Source organism: Ptiloglossa arizonensis, chromosome 8 (assembly GCF_051014685.1).
Source record: "Ptiloglossa arizonensis isolate GNS036 chromosome 8, iyPtiAriz1_principal, whole genome shotgun sequence".
Taxonomy (NCBI): domain Eukaryota; kingdom Metazoa; phylum Arthropoda; class Insecta; order Hymenoptera; family Colletidae; genus Ptiloglossa; species Ptiloglossa arizonensis.
This window is the reverse complement of record NC_135055.1, coordinates 24,285,155-24,305,953: the sequence shown is the minus strand read 5'-3', so window position 1 is coordinate 24,305,953 and position 20,799 is coordinate 24,285,155. Positions and strand designations below refer to the sequence as shown.

Genomic DNA, 20,799 nt, shown 5'->3' with positions numbered 1-20,799 from the left:
CACGAACCTTGCGCGACCGATAAAAAATCTGCGTTTGTCGATCGAACAATATCGGAATACGAAGAAATCCACGGTTCGAGGACGCATCGTCGAAGGACGAGAGCCCGCCGGCCGGCGCAGGTGCACTTTCCGCGACGACGAATTCCAGACGGCTGAATCATCGCCGTGGATATTAAAAAGGTCGATTTCGGTCGAACGAACGATCGGGAGGGAACCTTGCGAAACAACGACGTTACGATATCGAGCAATTTCTGGCGATGAAATTTCTGCCGCGAGAAATCGAAAATCTGAACGCGACGACGACGGGAACGGCCGGCAACGCGGACGTGGCGTCTTTCTGCGGACAATCGCGATTCTAGCGCGATCGATTCTCTTTCCTTCGCAACCGAGACGAGACGAGACGAGACGAGACCAGACGAGACCAGACGAGACCAGACGAGACCAGACGAGCCATTCGCGAACGCGCCATTAAGCGAATTCGTTTTGCTTTCGTTTCGAAACGAGGTTCGCGAGAATTACGGAACAATCGTTCGGTACCGTGGTTTGCAAAAGGAACGCGGAGAAACGCGTTCGGCATTCCTACCGACGAATCGATCGTAAAACCTACCAACGAACTCCATCGCCGTGCGTTCGTCCAGAAAACATTCCAACGGAATCCAAACGGCACGCGGTTTTAATTAGCACTGGGCAAACGGACGAGTCGCCTCTCGTATTAATTAATAAACCGAGTCGATCGCGGTGTACGTGGCGGGTAACGACACGATTCGCGCAGAAAGCGCTCCTCTCGAGACGGTTTACCGAAACATCGTGTGCTCGGGGTCTTGCCTCGATTCATCCTACGAAACGTGCAAAACCGTGATCGGCGCGGGATTCGGGTCACTCGGTACCGTACGCTTTTTCCGTAACCGAGAATCTTCGGTGACATCACTTCGGTTTATGCGCGAGAACTTTTTTCCTTCGTAAAGAACGCACGAATGCGAAGAAACTCGAACAACGAAACAATCTCGGTGACGCGGTGCGTTTACCATTTCAAAATTGCATTTCGATCCAAGAAGGCGCGCGCATCGTGAACGCGGACCGATGTGTACCGTGCATCGTACATCGTGCATCGTGCATCGTGCATCGATGTCGTTAAATTACATGGTCAAGGTTACGAAAGTAAGGTCCGGTCTTTCCATTAGCCCGACTCGTTTGCTCACGCAGCCAGCCAGCCAGCCAGCCAGCCAGCCAGCCAGCCAGCCAGCCAGCCAGCCAGCCAGCCAGCCAGCCAGCCAGCCAGTCAGCCAGCCAGCCAGCCAACCAGCCAGCCAACCAACCAGCCAACCAGCCAACCAGCCAACCAGCCAACCAGCCAACCAGCCAACCAGCCAGCCAGCCAACCAGCCAACTAACCAGCAGATATATCTTAAATTATTCGTGAAACGCTGGCTGACGCAGCCGCCGCGTCGTAGATCCTCGTTGGCGAAAAATAAAAGTTGGCCAGCCTTCGCCGCGGCAAAGTATCAAGGGCAGGTGTTCGATGCTAAGAACGAGCGGGAGGGATTTCAAAGTGGTCGCGCGCACCTGCCTCGAGATTTTGCAAGATCGCGGTGATGCTAGCGGGCAGCGACCGTCTCCTCTTAATATCGCTCGCGGCTACCGCGAAAGAAAACCGCGACTCCCGTGCCACGGTAGCGAATCACGGAACGAAAGATTTATTCGTCCAGGACGGTTAAGTGGTACGAATCGTCGTAAGAACGCTTACGCGGCGAAAAACGCGATTACAGTTAGCCCCGCGAAAGCGCGCGTACCTCTGCGAAATTGTCTCCGCAATTTCACCGCTAATCGCCCAAACGATTACACCGAACCCTACAAATTGCGATATTACGGACAAAATACGAGCAGCCAGCTCGTCCGTACTGACCGTTCTACGGGCGTTCGAGTTATTCGCGACCGAAAACTAATACCGACCAGAGGACGCCCGTTTCGTTACCGAATAGTCAACGGGCGAGCCTCGATTCCGTTCGACCGCCAATCGCTACAAGACCGATAACACGTTTACGGATAATTACCGATACGTAACGCGGTTTGCGCGGCTCGTGCGTGAAAGAGAGATCGAGAAATCGATACCTACGCGTTAGGTACGCGCGATACCGAAGATTTCGAGCCACCTCGTATCCTTGCCGAGCAACGCTTTCGTTCTCGCCTCGAATCAAATTTACGATCCTCGAGTTTCTTTCGTCCGGATGGATCTTCCTTCTCTGCGTAGAAAAATTTACGGTTTCCGGAGCTAAGACGAACGCGGAATACCTCTCGGCCTCTGGCGAGGAGCGACGATAAACCGAGGACGTTGAAAACGATTGGGACACCGCGTACGCTCCGCAGCCTCGCGAGAGAACTCGACGATCGCGGAACGAAGGAAATAAGAAAGGAGCTACCAACCATCGAACGAAAATTGAAGGAAGAGGCGGAAGAGTGATCTCTTTCTCGCGCGTTAAAGGGTATCTAGCGCGCGACAGCTGCCGGGATTGCTCGATCGAGGAAATATCGAGTTTCGTCTAGCCGACGAGCGTTTCGCGATAATACACCGACACGTTTACGCGACGAAACGCGACGAAACGCGACGATTCGAACTATCGATGACGGTCGACGCGCCTCGGCCGTTGACAGCCTTCGGTTTGCTCGTTTTCGAATTTTATCGACATCGAAAGAGATTCGCGCTATCCAACTCGAAAGTCATTTTCAATCGTTTTCGAACTCGTTTTCGTTCCTTCGGAGTTCCTTCCGTTCTCAGAAAACGATTTCAATTTTCTACCGGCGGAAGCGTCTCGAGCGAATCGAACACGTAGCATATCTCCTAGGTCAATCTCAGAATAGTACGGACTGAAACATACGTACGCACGCACGCTCGCGCGTTCGTTCGTCCGGAGACGAGCAGCTAGACGAACACGATACGATACGATACGATACGATACGATACGATACGATACGATACGATACGAGTTTTCAGCGTCGACGACTCGTAGCCTAGCGTTCGCTCTCCGGTACGAAATCGCGCCTCGTCCTCGATGAATCGATCGAATTTAATAACCGAGTCGCGAATCGAGTTCCACGGGAAAAAACTGGACCGAATACCGAGCTCGGTGATCGCGTTCGCCACGATCGAAAGTCGATTCGTTGAAGCGTTTCGCGTTTCGCGTTTCGCGAACGAAAATTGTTCGACGTTTGTGCGTTCGCGAACCACCGTTTTTCTTGTAAAATGCGAGGAAATTGTTGAACGATCCCATCGACCCGGACTCGTACCGCGCGACTTTCGATTCGAACCGCGGCAATTGCGACCTCGCGATCGCGTCAACGCGAGCTTTCGCGCTAAAACCTCGTAACGATCCTCGCGACTCTTCGAACGTTCGCGTCGGAACCGTGCAAACGATATAATCGCTCTTCGAAAGAAAAGATTTCGTTCAAGAAGAGGTCTTCGCGGTCAGCTAGCAATAGGAAAAAGTCGAATATCAAGGTTCCCTCGATCGAGGGCCTCACCTTCTCTTTCTCCTTCTCCTTCTCCTTCTCTTTCTCTTTTTCCTTCTCCTTCTCCTTCTCCTTCTCCTTCTCCTTCTCCTTCTCCTTCTCCTTCTCCTTCTCCTTTTCCTTATCCTTATCCTTTTCCGTAGCGTCGTCCTTATCTTTGTCTTTATCCTCGATCACGTCCGTGTGGGGCGCTATGCCGTTGGTGGTGGGCTTCGTATCGGTCTCCTCGATCCTCTCCAGCTTGCCATCGCCAGGTGCAGCCGCATCACCGAGAACGACACCTCCGTCGGCTGGTATCCCCTCCTTCTTAGGCGTCGTCGTTATATCCACGGACCTTCTACTTTGTTTCGCACCCATCTTGCTCCGTTTACCTCTCTATCCTTCCTCTGTCTCAGCTGCTTCTCGTTCTCGCGCTTTCCGGATGCTGTAATCGGATGTCGCGCGTCCGACAAAACTGACCTGCAATCGACAAAAGAAAATGAGCAAACGAGGGCTGCGACGCGAGGCAAATGTTACGCGTACGCGTGGTACCTGCGCGGTAAAAAGTATACGCGGTATACGGTATTGAAAAATTCAAATTCGATTCGACGATTCCATTCTTTTTGAGAAAGGTGCCACTTGTTGCGCGCAACGTAGACGAGCGAGTCACCTTGCGTCGTGCCGTGTAAATCTTGAAAAAAAGTTTGCCATGGACTTGAACGCGGAGTAGGCACTGCGAGGGGCAAGGCAACTCCCCGATACCGGAATCGGTTGGTCAAAAATCTATTTTACTTTTTATCCAAAGAGAATTTGTTGCACGCGATCTTTGTTTATCGATGTCCGCGAAAAACAAGTACCGCCGAGACGTCGGTAGACTCGTATTCGTTTCGTGCACAGTTCTCGTCGTTACGAACGGAAATCGTAAACACTTCAGACTCGCGTTGCTCGAAGAGAAACCGAGTTTCGAAAGACAAGAGGGAACAAAAACGCGAAAGATAAGCTCGAACTTTGATCGTCCGATCGAACAGGAGACGAGACCGGACCAGAGAGGGAACGAACGATACGCGCTCGTGTCTAATCCGCGCGTTTAAAATACCCGTACTATATACCACGTGGTACTGCGACGCGACGCGTTATCCGACTCTCGGCTACAGGCGAGCGTCAACATTTTTTTCGTCAAAGTTTTAGCACGTATTTCGAACGTCGTTGGACGTCCCCCCCTTTCTTATCGAGGAAATCGAGTTCGAATAAAATTACGGAAACGTTTCGACATCCTGGAAACGATCATCCGGACAACGTTACCAAGAAAACTCTTTTAACACCGTTTGGTCGAACAAGTTCCAGGAATTTCTACAACGCGATCGTCCTCGGCAAGGAAGCCCTACGCAGAACCGGGCATAGTCCGATCAATCCCGATCGTACGCGAAACAGCGGGAAAGATCTTGCCGGATATTTATGTTCTTTCGCCCTTCTTTCGGGTGTAACGAAACACGTGCAACTAAGAGAAAGTATACTTTCGGAGATACGAGGGTAAAAAATAGATTTAGCGCGGCCGAGACGCGTCGAAGCTGCGCCAAACGGCGAGACCGAAACACGCGTCGAACTATCGCGGGCTCGCGAAAAGAACGTGAAATCGTCCTCTCGTAATTCACTCGTAGTTACGATTTATTTCTCGCGGAGAAATATAGTTGCTATATTTAGTAGGTGTACCGCCGGCCGCGAACCGTGTCGCGAGGTAAAACACCGAACGAACAAGTGTCGTTGAACAAAAATTACGTGCTTCGAATGCAAGCGAGTTTCTTGGAAGAAACGTTGTATCTTTTCGGTGGCTCGCGCCACGGTCGTTCGTGCGAAATACGGTACAACCGAAAGTACAAAAGAGCACGAGAGGAAGTCGGTCGCCGTTCGGACCACTTGCTCCTACGATTCACGCTCCCGGACACCGGTTCAACGACTCGGTGCGTAACAATTTTCTAAAAACAAGGCAAACGGCGAACGGAATCGTGTCGCTCCTCCGAGTCACGGAACGATCCGGCAGCCGATAACTCGATACATCTGGACCGCTGTTGCGTATCGCTTACGGCGGTTCGATCGGCTTCGGTTATTACCTACTTCCGAACGACTTGCTCGCTACGTGCATTACGAATCGAATACGAATCGAATACGAATCGAATACGAATCGAATACGAATCGAATACCGCGCGAACGTTATCCTTTTAGTGGAGAAAAGAAAGAACAAAGTCCCGAAAAACGCAGCCCGCCAAGATTCCAGTTTCGAGGCTCGCGAGTACGCTCGGCCCGATTCTTTCTTCGCTGCGAGCGAACGAGCATACGAATGAACCGTGGCTCCAAGATTTCTTCCTGCAGATCCGCTCAATAGATTAATAAGCGCATTCAGAGGTCACTGGCGTCGAGGAGCATTATGGCCTTAACGACGATGTCGCGCCAAGATCGCTCGACACGACGCGACGTATGGGAACTAAATTCCAACGATACGCCCGGAACGATGTTAACGAGAAAATGTTGCCGACGTTTATGCGATTCTAACGATACATAGGGAAGACGAGAAACACCGAGCTCTTTACGAAACGAACATACGGCTCGGTGGGCGCGAACAAAATGAATCTACAATTTTCGAGAAAGGACACCGGCTCGGAAAATTCTTCCGAGTTGGTTCGATCGCCGCTGAAACGGCTGTAATTTCCCGGAGAAATACGAACGGTTGATTCTCTAGGCGATCGGCACGGATTTTGAGAGGCGCCTTTTGCACGTTATCGGTGCGAGGAACTATTCGGTCGACGGTAGACCCTACCGGTTCGTAGATCGGAGCTTCGCGCCGCGTCAACCGGTAAAAATTAATCCACGCGTTTAGCGCGAAAAATACGATCCTTCCTTGCTTTCACCACGCGCAAAGTAGTCCGACTAAACGCGAACGGTACTCTGCGTCGCGAAGCGGATGAATCCGTCCAATTTGTTGTTCAAGCGTTCGGATATTCGCATCAACGTCGAACGCACGAATAAATGCGATTCAAGAGACCTCGTACGTATCCCAATCGAGGTCGTTTCGTGGACGTCGTGGACGTCGTGAACGTCTTGGACGTCGAGATCGAGACACGATGCGTCGTCCGTGAAATAATCAGCGAATAAGAAACCGCACGAAAAATTTGTTCTCCCGGTCCGTTGGGGTAGTGCGCAAGACCACGGTATACCTACGATATTCCCATGCAACAACGTGTATCGTGCCGCTACAAGCGGACAGTGTACCCCCGCCCGCCGATCCGACTCGATCGATCCTCGATTATTTTCGCAGAGCCAACACGCCTAATTCCTTGCGCACGAAGAGAGACGAAGAGAAAAGGACGGAGAGAGACCAGGCCAATGTTCGTCCTCGAAAAAGGACATCTGCTCGGCCCACTGTTCTCGAAATTGAGAATTACGAGCGTGCCCGGAGAGAATGCGACGACGCATCGTCGGGCCCGTATTCGGCCGCGTGTCCCGCATGCGTGAACGAATCCGGCGTCCGGTCGGCACACGTGCGTCTGCAACGCACGGTTCGTATACCGATGAAAATCGTCGCGATCGTGATCGTGATCGTGGTCGTGGTCGTGGTCGTGGTCGTGGTCGTCGCAAGGGCAAACGGAAAATCTCGCTCCGCGTCCGCGAGGGGGTGCAAAGGTCGAGCGTGCAGCACCGAAACAGGACGGAGTAGGGTAGGCTCGGTTGCCGAGAGATTAAAAATATACGCATATCCGGAGTACCGCGCGACGAATCTATTTTTGGTGCGATAACGCGACGCGCGTATCCTTCGTTCGCGTAAACACGGCCGAGAACGGGACTTTGCTCGCAAAGGACGAAAATCTCTGGTAGCCGAGCGTAAAGACTCTTGTAAATACGGATACGTAGATCGAGAGATAAGAAAGCGAGCAAACGCCCGTATGCGAGTGGAAAAGGATGGACGAGGGCCGATCGACTCCGTAGCGTTCGCGTTCACGTTCGCGTTCACGTTCGCGTTCACGTTCGCGTTCACGTTCGCGTTCACGTTCGCGTTCACGTTCGCGTTCGCGTTCGCGCTGGGGATCGACGAATTTTTGAGAACCGAAGAAAGAAAACTACCATCGAACGGTCTCGGAGGGCAGTGTTCTCTCGCGAAAAACCGGTCGAGCCGCGAGCCGTTTCAAAGGCACTCGCAACTCCGGCGCACACGTTTGCCCGAGCAACAGCTCTTTTCTTCGTTCTTGTAAACGAGAGAAAGGCAGATGTGGGCAAGTTAACGACCCGTTATCGCGTGGATGGCGTGGACTCGCCGTTGCTGAAACTGGTTGCTGCCGATATTGCGGTAAGGAGGGAAAAAGGCATCGGTGCGGAGCGAGGGAGGGAAGAGCGCCGGTGCGTGGCGAATCGCGAAACCTCGACAAAGCGAACGATCGCGAACGATCGCGAACGATCGCGAACGATCGCGAACGCGACCGTTTACCAACCTGCCGATGCAGGTGCACTCGAATGCCAAACGAACCTCGAGCGAATTTCGAATACCTTTTGATTCTACGTGGAAAACTCGGACCTTTAGACGCGAATTTCCTTCTCAAGAATTTATCGCGAACGACGACACCCCCGTATCGATCGACTTCTCTTTACTTTTGGAATCCGATACGCGTGGAACGAACTTGATGCAATTTCTCGAATTGAACAAAAATCGTTGTTACGCGAACAAGGCGAAGTTTTGCGAGCGGAGAAAAAGATCGGACCAAGGTACATGCACGCGGAGAGTGGCGGCCTGCCTGCGAGCAAGCTAGCCAGGCCTGCATTTTCTCGGCCTTTCTCCACCGACTGCCATTCCCCGAGCGACAACAATCGCTTCCGTGGAAGCCTTGACTGCGTTTTAAATGCACGCCAGGTAGAGGCCTGCTATGCAAAATCGGCACAAAGGAGAGAGAGGAGGCGAAACTGTGGGCAGGCAGGCAGGCAGGCAGGCAGGCAGGCAGGCAGGCAGGCAGGCAGGCAGGCAGGCAGGCAGGCAGGCAGGCAAGCAGGCAAGCAGGCAAGCAGGCAGGCAGGCAAGCAGGCAAGCAGGCAAGCAGGCAAGCAGGCAAGCAGGTAAGAAGTCAGGCAGGCAAGCAGTCAGGCAGACAGGCAGGCAGTCAGGCAAGCAGACATACAGACGGACAAACAAACAAGAAGGCAAGCAAGCAAACAAGCAAGCAAACAAGCGAGCGAGCGAGCGAGCAAGCGAGCAAGGGAGCAGCCAGCCAGGCAGGCAGGCAGGCAAATACGTCGCCTCTGTTTAAGGCACCCGGGTTAGCAAGAACGTATTCTCCTTTCTATCCCTCTCTGCCCTCTCTTTCGCCATGGCAACAAGCGAACGCCGCTAAATCTGCAAGCGGACAAAGCCATTTCGTTGCAAGTTTTCTCGACGCGTTGATTCCTCGTTTATCGAGGGATACGCGCGTCCGTTTCGAAAGGGCTCCATTTCCCATGGATGCCTGGACGAATCCAGGATACGAATGCCAAATCGAGAAAAGACGAACGGAATACCGCACGACTGATCGTAACCGAAGAGAAAGGTCACCGGTTAGGTCTTGAAATCGTACGTACGGTCGATCGTTCGGGGTTTAATATCGACCGACTGGTGGGAGAAGGAATCAAGATGGCGTAACTGGCCGCTGTTCCCAACGATCCTTCGATCAGGACTGTGGCGACTTTCGTGACCGGTTATCGGCCAACGAAGCGACACCGCGAAACGATCGATCGCGACCGATCCATCGAAAGACGAACGATGTCGTCGTTGGAACAAGTAAAACCGAAAGCCGGCTTTCTCGAGCGACGGCTGCTGCTGTGGCCGCCGCTATATCGATCGATGGTGGTGCCCATCTTCAAAATGGCGCGGGGGTACGTGCACGAAATCCCGCTCGACGCGTTACCGTTCCTCGCGTGTGATCTTGACAGAAATCGACGAGGCGGCGGGCGCACACGCGCACAACACGCACAACGCGTACAACGCGTACAACGGGTACATCGCGTACAACGCGTACAACGCGTACGCACACGTACAACACGCACACGCACACGCACACATGTACGCAAGCACGCAGGCACGTAGGCACGCAGGCACGCGCACAATCCCAAGCAATTGTTCGTTCGAGTATCCAGTCGATAATCACCGTAAAGAAATCGAAAGGCCAGACGGAAGGCAGCGCGCGGTGTTGTAGATCGAAGACCACGCGGAGATAACCGAGGCGTTCACCCTGCGAGAGGTGGGCGCGAAACGAGCGTAAAGGAGGGAAGAGCCGGCACTCGGGGGGGTGCTTGTTACTCACCTCGGTGGTCGAGGGCGTCCTGAGTGGCGCGTCGAGGTGAAATTTTCCCTCGAAGAGTGTCCCTCGCCGCGACTCGCCACAAGAAAACACACTGGATATATTATTCCGAGAGGAAGGGGAGGAGGCGCGGCGGCAGCGGCGGCGGCGGCGGCGGCAGCAGCGGCGGCGGCAGCGACGGCGGCAGCAGCGGCGGCGGCGGCGGCTGCGGCTGCGGTGGCGGGCGTGTAGCACGGTGCCTGGCGTCTAGACAGACACGAGAGTAACGAGAGGTGAAGCGGCTGGCAAGCACACGAGGTTACTCGAGACGGTAAAGACGATCGCAAACACCGAACGAGTTCGACCGAGACGGCAGAGTTTTTAGCGGGAGCGCGATCGCGAACTCATCCACTTGGCTCGGTAACGCGCGACCGACTGAAGAGAGAGAAGCGGAGGGGAAGCGGCGTCCGTCTGTCCGTCCGACCGACCGTCTTTCTGTCACCAGCGTATTGCTCGCTCGCACGCTCTCACTCGCGCGCGCGTTCACTCTTTTTCTCTCCCCTCTGTCCGTTCCTTGTTCCCTGCTCCTGCCCCTCCGGGCCCTCTCTCTGGATTTTTCTTCGTGTCTCCCGCGTTACACACTTCTCGATCTCCAAATCACCAACAGGTACACGCGCGTTTCGTCTCCGTGGCGATCGGAAAAATCATCGGTAGGGCGATCGCGCGAAAATTCACTCTCGCGAGAGAAGCGCGAGGACGTTCGATCCGCAGACACAGTTCCCGATGATCGCGACGATACCCGGACAACGGTCGAACCGAACGATCGATCGTTTCGCGTTTCGACGTCTCTCGCGTCGACCGTTCCTTTGTTCCCGGCGTTCCGCAGTTTTGGTTGCGTACCGCCTCTCTCTCTCTCTCTCTCTCTCTCTCTCTCTCTCTCTCTCTCTCTCTCTCTCTCTCTCTCTCTCTCTCTCTCTCTTTGTCCCGAGAAAATCGAGGAGCGTGGGACGGCCAACCCAACGTCCGCACAAATTGACGAAAATATCGCTGGAGAACACAACCTCGTACTCTCTTTCTCCGTCGTGTATTCTCGCGCGAGAATTTTTCTCCGCGTGAAAACGCGTTTGCGTTTCTACGTATCCGTGCGTCCGCGTTCCACCGAGCAACCGAGCAACCGAGCGCGGGTTTCCTCCGTTTCACCGCTACGTTCTGCACCGCACGACGGTCGGAGAAAGAATGAGCTCCAGGATAGACGGGAGCCAGCCAGGAACGTACCGGCCGTGCCCGGCACCCCGGGACTCGATTCGGATGGTGGCAGCCCTGACTCGAGCTCGCCGAGAACGTCGGGGTATGGGGGCTTCGAGCTTCAGGGCGGGGTCCTGTCGCGGAGGGCTCCGTAACTCGGAACGCGGACTACGAGGCTCCAAGAGAAAGTATCCATCTTCGGGGTAAACTCTTTCTCGAGTACACCGAGCGAGTCCGTCGAGTTTCGATTCCTCTGGATCGACACGATTCCCCCGATGTCGATCCGTAACGCGTAGTATCGCTCCGGTCGATCTATTCTCGCTGGAAACTCGAGGGGCAAATTTAGGTACTCGGTTAACGACCTACCGTAATACGCGCGTTTCGACCGAATTCGACGAGTGGGAGGAAATCGATTACGCGAAAGTTACGCGGAACTCGTATCGTCGGAGAGTCGCGCACGGTACAATAACGTCGTTCTCGATATCGTGCCTTTTTTCGAGCCATCGATCCCACGAGATTATCTACAGGCTATACCCCGTAATCTTTGGTCGATCGTTGCGCGTTCTACCTGGAAATCGTACATTGTTTAGGCAACTACGACGGTGGTCGTTCAACCGAAACAAAATACGATTCACGTATACCTGCTGCTGCTGCTGCTGCTGCTGGTGCTGCTGCTTGCTTGTTTGCTTGCTCGCTTGCTCACTTGCTTGCTCGCTTGCCTGCCTGCCTGCCTGCCTGCCTGCCTGCCTGCCTGCCTCTACAACTGGTCTACAAGAGTCGCCTTTCGCCTTTCGCAACGGTGACTAATGCGAAAAACGGCACGCCAAGGAACGCTGGGGACCGACGACGAGACGCGTCGAGTTAGATAACAGTTCGGCGCGTCTGGAATTTCGGTATTTCGAACTAAACACCGACGACAAACGTTCAACTCTCTTCTCTCTATCTATCGTTCTCCAGAGACTTCGATGCGACACACCGCTTTTCGACGACGAGCAAAATTCTACCGTTCTCGGTCAACGATGCGTTGTATCGATTTCCGAACAACCGCTACGGCCAACTGTGCGCGTTCCACGATTTTTTCCGAACTTTGAACTTTTCAAAGCGACATTCGAGCAGCTTTATTTAGTTTTCTCAAACGATGTAACATCAAATTTTCTTTCTACGGGACGCGTAGGAACGCAGGAGGCGTATAATTTATAAGAATATCGAAATGTCTTGACCGCAGACCGTTTAAAATTTTCCTAGCTGGTATTAAAAATGGTAAAACGCGAACTTTGCTAGTTTCGCCGTACGGTTCGATCTCGGTCACCGGTCAAACTTCTGGAACGAACTGGTTACGTTCTCGAATTTACTCGGGAAAAAGAAATGGCGAGGTCTCGCTAGTGCCGAGCTAAAACAGTGACGCGACCGTTTATCGATTTCTTCGTAACAGCCGCGCGAAACCGCAAACGCACCGAAGAAACGGTTATCCGCGTGGAATGCGTAAGGCTCGATCGATGCCGATGCACGAGCGCTCTGTGCGCTCCGTGCGCTCCGTGCGCTCCAGTCGCATCGATCGCCGGAAATCGGTTATCGATAAGCGGTTCGAAGTGGAAGAGAAAAAATCGGTTACGATTCGGTATCGAATCGTCGTACGTACGCACGCACGCACGCACGCACGCACGCACGCACGCACGCACGCACGCACGCACGCTCGTTGACTCGGTACGCCCACTTGTATGCGCGCGTAACAATGCCCGGATAAAGATTTTCCGCGAAAGAGAATCCGATTACGGTTTCCGAACGGTGCGACCTCGACCTTCTCGCGGGATACGCGAACAATTTTCGAAACACTGGCGAAAGAGAAGGAGGAAATCGAGAAGGATCGGTCGATCGTAATTGTAAAATCCGCGGACGAAGAGAACGTCTTGGAAGTAGGGACGCGGACGAAGAGGGGCGTAAAGGGGCGTAAATTCTTGGAGCGCTCTACACTCGAGGGTTACTCATTCGCAACGAGGACGCCGTAACGCGCTACGAATTGCTCGCGAGGAAGCGCTTCGACCGTTGTTCCTGTTACCGCGAGTTAACAGACGATTCCGATGTATTCGCGATAGAGAACGGAATCTCGCGCACCGGACTCGTCCGGTATTTCTAATCCAACGTCCGAATATTTCTCTTGCTCGTTGGTGTGTCTCGGCGAACGGTATACGCGTATCGCGACGGCTTTTCCCGAATTAATGGAAATCGATTTTAGGAGAGCCCGCACGGCTGGCTCACCGGATACCGCTCGACTTCCTATTTGAACGCGATCCGACGTGCACGAACCTCGCGAACGAACGATCGAAACCCACCTTTCGCTATCGAGCGCGATACGTGTTTTTCGTTGATCGAGCGACCATCCTCGAATAATAAATTCGATCAACGAACGACCCGAATAATCCCGAGGCGAACAGTCGCGTTGCACCGCTCTACTTTTAATGCCGATTATCGTCGAATGCGCAAATTACCGTTCGTTTCTTTTCTTTCTCGCGTAGCTCGTTCGTATCGATACGAACAAAGAATGCGCTACGATCGATATTTCTTCGAACTCGCGTCCGAGAAGAGACACTCGCTGCGAAACGCATTAACCCAATTAGGTACGGGACAATGACGAATCGCTATTTTCAGAGCGATATCGTTATCAATGGAGCGTTGACAGGATTTCTTTGTTCGCGAGGACGCGTCATCGAGATTCCATATGCGACGAACCGTTCCGCGAAACGGCGAGCGCGCCAGTTCCTTTTCATTTCACCGCACTTTTAACCGATATTATTACCACAACGTTTCCGCTCTGAAAATCGCTCGACGTAACTCGGTCGTGACCGATTCACCGCGACGGTGAAGCGTTAACACTTTGCGGCTCGCGCGGTAGTACCGTTGGAAAAATATTCGATTACCGTTTTCACCGAAAATCGAACACTTTTTCCATCGAAGGTGCTTACCCCGGGAAAAAAGTATGCGATGCCACGCGTCGGAGTAACTTTCGACTCTAAAGAGCAAAGAAACGCGATAAACGATCCGCGTTGTATCGATCGCGAACACGTCGAGAGGGTCGAATGTCGAACGTTCGGCATTGAACGTTGAGCGTTGAACGTTGAACGTTGAACGTTGAGCGTTGAGCGTTGAACGCTGAGCGATGAGCGCCGAGAGCGCCGAGAGCGTCGTGCGACACGCGTTTGTTTAATCGCAGCAACGCGAGACTTTGCGCAAGGATGCACGGGGATTCGCGTAGCCGGGTGTCTAGCTCGGAGGAGAGAAAAAGAACGCGCGGGCTTCGAGATTGTGCGGAAAGAGGCGGTGAAGGGGGCGAGTCTATCGGCGCGAGGTTAACCATTCTTTCGCGCCGACGGGAAATGAAAACCGGCTCTCTAAGGAACCTCGACAACGGTACCGGCGAGCATATGGCGAACGAGCACCGATTTCCATCGATCCCTCGAACGAGGGAACCAAACCTTTTCATCGTACGCAAACTTCTCGGGACGATCCGAAACATCTTCGAGCGATTGCCCCGCCCGCAACGGACCGTTTTATTTTCTTCAAAATTATTCGGTCTACGCGAATTATCGTTATCGCCGTGCGATTAAAGAAACGAACGAACGATCTCGTCGTTGGACGATGCTGCGAATGTTTCGAGGAAAGCTCGACGATCCGCGCGATAAAAGATCTTGGAGCGGACGTTCGACGAAATGGAGAAACTCGCGCTGTTGGTTTCTAGCGGAAAGGGACGACTTCGAGGAGCTACGAGGAATACAGCGTGTAATGGACGGTGTCGATTCGCGTATACGGCACGTTCGTTGCCGGAAACGGAAGCTCCACCTTAGCCGTCGACTGCGAGAACGTTTGAGCGAACGTACTCGAAGAATGTCGCGCGTATCGGCGCGTATTTGAAAATCCAATCGCGAGCATCAAACGCGCCGGTTTTGTCGAAGAAGAAAATCTCGATTCTGTCCCGACGACGCTCGATGGACGCCGAGAACCCAAAGATTCGAACGAATTCTGGCTCGGTCGTCGACCAAATTATCGTAGAACCGCGGGGCTGATTCGACGAACGAATTCAACCGCGAAACTCGAGTGGATCTCGCGCGATGGTCGGTCGCGTAGACACGTGCTATTCGAGGCGCCAATTAACGAAGATGTACGGCGTGCGTATCTATGACACGATGCCAAATGGTACGAGTACATACTTTGGACACGTAGAGACCCCTTCTTGGCCGATGAATGGAACGCCTACGCGTTTCGATGCCGCGCAACAAGGTCAACGACCAGATGGAATATCCCGCGGATCGTAATTCGACGAAAATGCAATCGGGCGCAAGGCCACGCGCCGCGGCTCTGATCCAATGCCAACGACAAGGTACACCCGCCGTCCGTTCCTTCGAACGATCCTAGACGTTTGGAAAGCTTTCGCCGGGAAAAAGTTCGCCGGGTAAATGGAAAAATTTACGGATAAAATTACTTTTCCCATTCCGAATCGCGTTTAATTAACGACACATCGATCGAGGTGCGACAACGGATCTTCTCGATATACCCACGGTCCGAGTTCTTTTTCGCTCCCTTTTTCGTAGAGGTTTTCCGAGGAAAATTGTTTTCTACCGGGCGAATCTTTAGAAATACCGTAGACCGCGACGAATATCGGGGATCGTAGGTCCGTTGGAAGTTTGCATCGACCGTTCGAAACGCAAATATTTACTACCGAGCGTCGTACCGTTGGATCGGGCTAGCTTTATCGCCCATAATCCGATGCCCGAAGAGAAATTACGATACGGAGTTTTACTTTCGCGACTTATCGGGCGCACCGATTCGACCAGAGGAGGAAATCAACGAGGACGTAATTACCCATATCCCGATCACGGTCAACCCGGAGAGAATCGTTCCATTGAATCGAGCGGTAAATTACGGATCGGAGCGAGCGGAGGACCTTTGTGACTTCAAAGCACCAACGACCGCTAATATTACATTATTCGACGCCGGTTCCGACGACCTTAAACGCGCTCACGAATCATACGCGTCGAGTGCCGGGACCCGGTTGACCTGCCATTTTAATACGGTTAAATCTCTACTTCCGAATAAAAGTTCATCGGTCGTACGAATCCCTCGCATCCGTCGGAACTCTGGACGGCTGGCGCCCGAAATTATTTTCCCGATCGTGCACTCGCACACGCGCGACCACACGAACGTGGCGCGTCTGTACGCGTAACTCGGCGAAAAACCAGTGCACGTACTCGAGGAATGCGTTCGCTCGCGCGAATACGTTCCGAGCGTTGTACTATCGCGCAACCAACAGACATCCGTACGTGCGCGCTCAGTTCCCGTGAAACTTTTGTCTCGTTGGAACCGACCATCGATATCTCCTTCCTTGCACGTGCAAAATGTGTGCGTATATCGCCATCGAGAGAGTAAACTAACCTACACCGACCAGCTACGCCTCTATCGACCGACGGACGAACGGACGAACGGACGAACGGACGAACGGACGAACGGACGAACGGACGGACGGACGGCAAGTTGCTCGGCTCACCCTCTCGCGAACCGTTCCAAGGGAAAGTAAATTTTTTAAACGTTTTTCGTCGATGCACGCTCGTTCGCGTGACGAACACGCTTGGCCGATCGGTAAAACCGATAAACGAACGGTCGCGGCCTCGTGGCGACGCGACGTCGCGTCGTTGGAATTAGCGCGTAGCCGCTCGCATTGTATTTCGCGTGCGTCGAAAACGATCGGAACATTGCTCGACGCAAATTCGAGTTTCCGATTGTCTTCCGATGTTACTCGCGCGAAATAAGGGGACTCGCTCCGCAAATTCTTTACGCGACCGATCGAGCTCTCTTCGTCTCGGATGCGAGGCACGCGCGACCGTACGATGGAATGCACACGGTACGCGCATAATTAACATCCGAAACTCGGTTTCTTCTTCCTACGGGACCAGCCGTGGATACGTGCGAGAGAAATTAACAGCCGAAACGACCCCGATCCCGGCTCGCTCGCTCACGTTTCGCCAAAAAATATCGCCCGACTCGCCGAAAAGGCTAACGATACGCGGGCTCGCGCACGCGCGCACGCGCGCTACCATTCTGCCCCGGTGGCCCGTTCCGGTTGCCCCAACGAGACGGTAAATCACCAACGTCCGAGCAATTAAGTTCTAATTAAGCCTCACGAAACGGTCCTCGATGCTGATTTCGTTTATAGGGTGTACACCGCGCGAGGACCGCGAGTACTGTACACGAGAAACGTGACCAGGGTGGTCTCGTACACCGTACCGGTGTACCTACCGGTCGCCTACGAGCCAACGAGACAACGAGACAACGAGACAACTAGAACCGACCATCTACCCCGCCGGAGAACGAGATAAAGTAGATTTTTCGAAACCATCGTCGGTCTTGCGAAACGTCCAAGCAGAAGAACTCCTTGAAATCGAAAATCGAATTCCTAAAACTCGCGTTTCGAGTCTTCAACGGAGCCGTAATACATCGAGAAGGAGAAAATTCCGTGATCGAAACCCGAGAGACGAGTTTCAACGAACGAGTCTCGACGCGCGAAACGAAAGGAGTTCGGCAAATCGGAATAACTGTTCTCTTTTGTCGCGTGCAATTATTTTCGCGAGCCAATCGATTACGACGCTTGGCGAACTTTGGGGGAAAAACGGAAGAAACGAATGATTTTCATCGATACCGAACGACGAATGCAACGGATGTAAACGTGTCCATCTGAATCAACGGTGCGCTATATCTTTATTCCCGAACGCGTCGAAAAAGCACATCTAGGTAAGGTCGTACCGTCAGGTGCGAGCGCATTTTTAAATAAACGAAAGTGTACATTATTTTCGTCGGCGGGAGAGAAAGGATCGATCGACCGACGCGGTACGTAAATCGCTGAAACATCCGACGTTCCTCGGAGCAATTGCGTCGTACCGCTTAAAGAAAAACACTCGGCTTTCGCATGTTTATTTCGTCATTCTGGAAGCAATCGATAGCACGGTGCGAGCTTCGCATCGGTCGGATCGATTCCACCGTGATTCGTACTTCGTTGCGCTTATCCTGGAAAAGAAACTCGCGAACAGCGATCGAGACTTTGGCGGTCGAATACGAGTAGACGACGTTCCGTGAAATGGGGAAATTCGCACGGAGAGAAAGCCGTTCCTGTTTCCCTGTATTTCCCTGTATTTCCCGTTCCCTCTCGTGGCGCGGAGCGGCAGCGTTCACAAGGACGTCGTCGTTCACCCTCCTTTACGAACCCGATTCGCGACGAACTCGCTTCCAACCGCTTCGACGGCCACTTCCACGAGAGGGTCGGTGCTGCTTTCGTATTGATTGTACGTCGGATGATTCATGGGGTTCTCTCCATCGGTGGCGGCCACCCCCGCTATGTTCTAAGCCGACAGGCACCGACCAACCCCGTGCTTGGAAGCTTATCCCTGTGCCGAGAAACGGAGAGGTCTCTCGGTGTTCAGGGGCGATTCCGCACAGAGAAGCCGAAAGACACGTTAAGCGGAGCCGAGCCAAGCCGAGCCGAGCGGAGCTGAACTAGGCTGGACTGGGTTGGGCTTGGTCGCGTTGGGCTAGGCTGGCCTGGGCTGGGCTGGGCTGGGCTGGTCTGGTCTGGGCTGGGCTGGACTGGGCTGGGCTGGGCCAGCCCGTGTCGCTGTGACTCGGTGAAATAATCGCCGGCTGACTCATTAAAGAACCACATTCTGCCGTATGCACGAATTTCTGTTATCGGCGAAACCCGATTCTTACGTCAAAGAACGTTGCGTTGCGTTGCGTTGCGTTGCGTTGCGTTGCGTTGCGTTGCGTTGACTACGTACGTATATCATCTATCCAGTTACCCTCGCGAAATCCGAGCAGCGCATCATTCTAAAGGGAATATTTTCCAAACGCTTTGGAAATTATGCGACCGTATTGTTTCTTCCGTCGAATCGGGCGTGCGTTTCGGCTAGCAAGAGGACAGGTTTTTAAAATTACTCCGAAGAGAAACACCACGCGGACGCGCGTATGCGCGCCACGACGCTCGTAGGACATCTGGCCGCAGATTCAAGGCCGGACAATCAACTTTGTTTGCGAGAGGGACCTCTCCCCTCTTCCGTCCCCTCCACCCCTCTCCTCTAGACGAATGCGCGAGTACACACGTACACGATTCTCGTACGATATCCAAGGACAAATGCTCCCCCGATGGGGTTATTTATAATCCGTGTATCGCGGTGAAACCAGAAAATGCTTCTCGGTGTACGAAATCGCGGAGAGGATGAACGGGAAGTGGGTCGAAAAGTCCGACAAGGTCGATTTTCACGCTTACCGCGATTCGTTATCACCGATGCCACCAACGGTCGTAGATCGCTCCTCGAAAATACGAGACTCGTAACGCGCAACTATCTCGCGTACGTAACGCGATACGTGTCTCCGAGGCTTCTCCCAACCGTAATAGACCGATAGATTTTCCAAAGAATTCAAAGATCGGAACGAAACCTACCGGATATCGGCGACGAACTCCGACGCTATCGTGTCTTTTGTTTTCGAGCTGTCCGTCCACGCGTTGCTTCGCAACGCAACTAAATCGCTCTACCGGTGCTACTTAAAATGTAAATATGCACGAGAGTGTTTGTGCGTTTGAAGATGATAACGTCGAAGCAAACAAAGCCCCCCCCCGGCTTGAGCTCGGCTGCTCAAGGGTTTCGAGAGTCGCTTGTAAATAGTACGAACAAGACTTTGAAACATCCAACGGAAACGTGGAATCGATCGGTCGCGAAATCATCGTGGCCAGAACCTTCGATTCGATATCTCTGTTCCGGTATCCTTTGGCTTCGGTATCGCGTTACCGCAAAGGTGGTCAGCGTGCCATCGTGCGAGCGAGCTCCTCCCCTTGTTCTTTTACGCATTTGACTCGGCGATTACAGTATTCAGCGTCGATCTACGAAACTGGTACGCTTTGGAAAAGAATTTTCAAACGCGCGAAACGTATGGAGATTCGAAAGGCCTCGCGGTCGCTCGACGCAACACGCGCAGAGCTGGTCTCGGAGAAAAAAATCTGGTAGACCTTTACGGACGCGATACTCGACACTCTCGATCCTCTTTTGGCTTAATCTTCGAAGATGATCTCCGCGCGCTGCCGGATCGCGGCTTTCGAAAGCGAAACGTCGCTCCCGTCATCGTTAAATATATTACGCAGTTTCTCGAGTTGCCGGGAAAACGTACGGGGTCGGAAATCGCTCGAGTCCACCGTGTAAAAGGATTTCTAATCGATCGTAGCGAGCGACAACAATTTTTACGAGACTGCGTTTCGTAACGCATTCGGGATCTCGTAATTTCGAGACGTTCTTTTCTCCGCGCGAGAAACCTTTGAGTCGTCGGAACGAACGAAACCCGAAACAAGACTTCGTTTCGAATTATACGGATAAAATATCGATTTACCGAACGATTATTTACACCGCTATCGTACGATAATGTCTACAGTACGTATCGCAAATTTGAATTTTAACTTCGAGATGGAAACGTCCAAGAAGGAGCATTTCTTTCTTGCGTTAAAGTGTACCGCTGTACGTCGAATAACAGACACGGTCGTTACGTCCGGGGAAAAAGGATGTACGAGTCGTAGGAAGACAAACACAGACGGACGGATGGACGGACGGACGGACGGACGGACGGACGGACGGACGGACGGACGGACGGACGGACGGACGGACAGGGTAGAGGCACGGCGACTTCCGGGGCAGTCGAGTCGAACGTATTTCGGCTGTTGGTTTACCAAAACTTTTCAAAAGTTGAAGGGTATCGG

The 20,799-nt window shown here is 53.1% G+C and overlaps 1 protein-coding gene across 1 annotated transcript in view; it reads right to left on the bottom strand.

Annotated features, from left to right (window-relative positions):
- The window catches only part of LOC143150707 (uncharacterized), a 56,954-nt gene that overhangs the window by 23,181 nt on the left and 12,974 nt on the right, over positions 1-20,799 (bottom strand). Inside the window, 2 exon segments of the mRNA XM_076319152.1 lie at positions 3,517-3,963; positions 9,798-10,040. Coding sequence (XP_076175267.1) covers positions 3,517-3,861 — 345 coding nt within the window. The 5' untranslated portion in view covers positions 3,862-3,963; positions 9,798-10,040.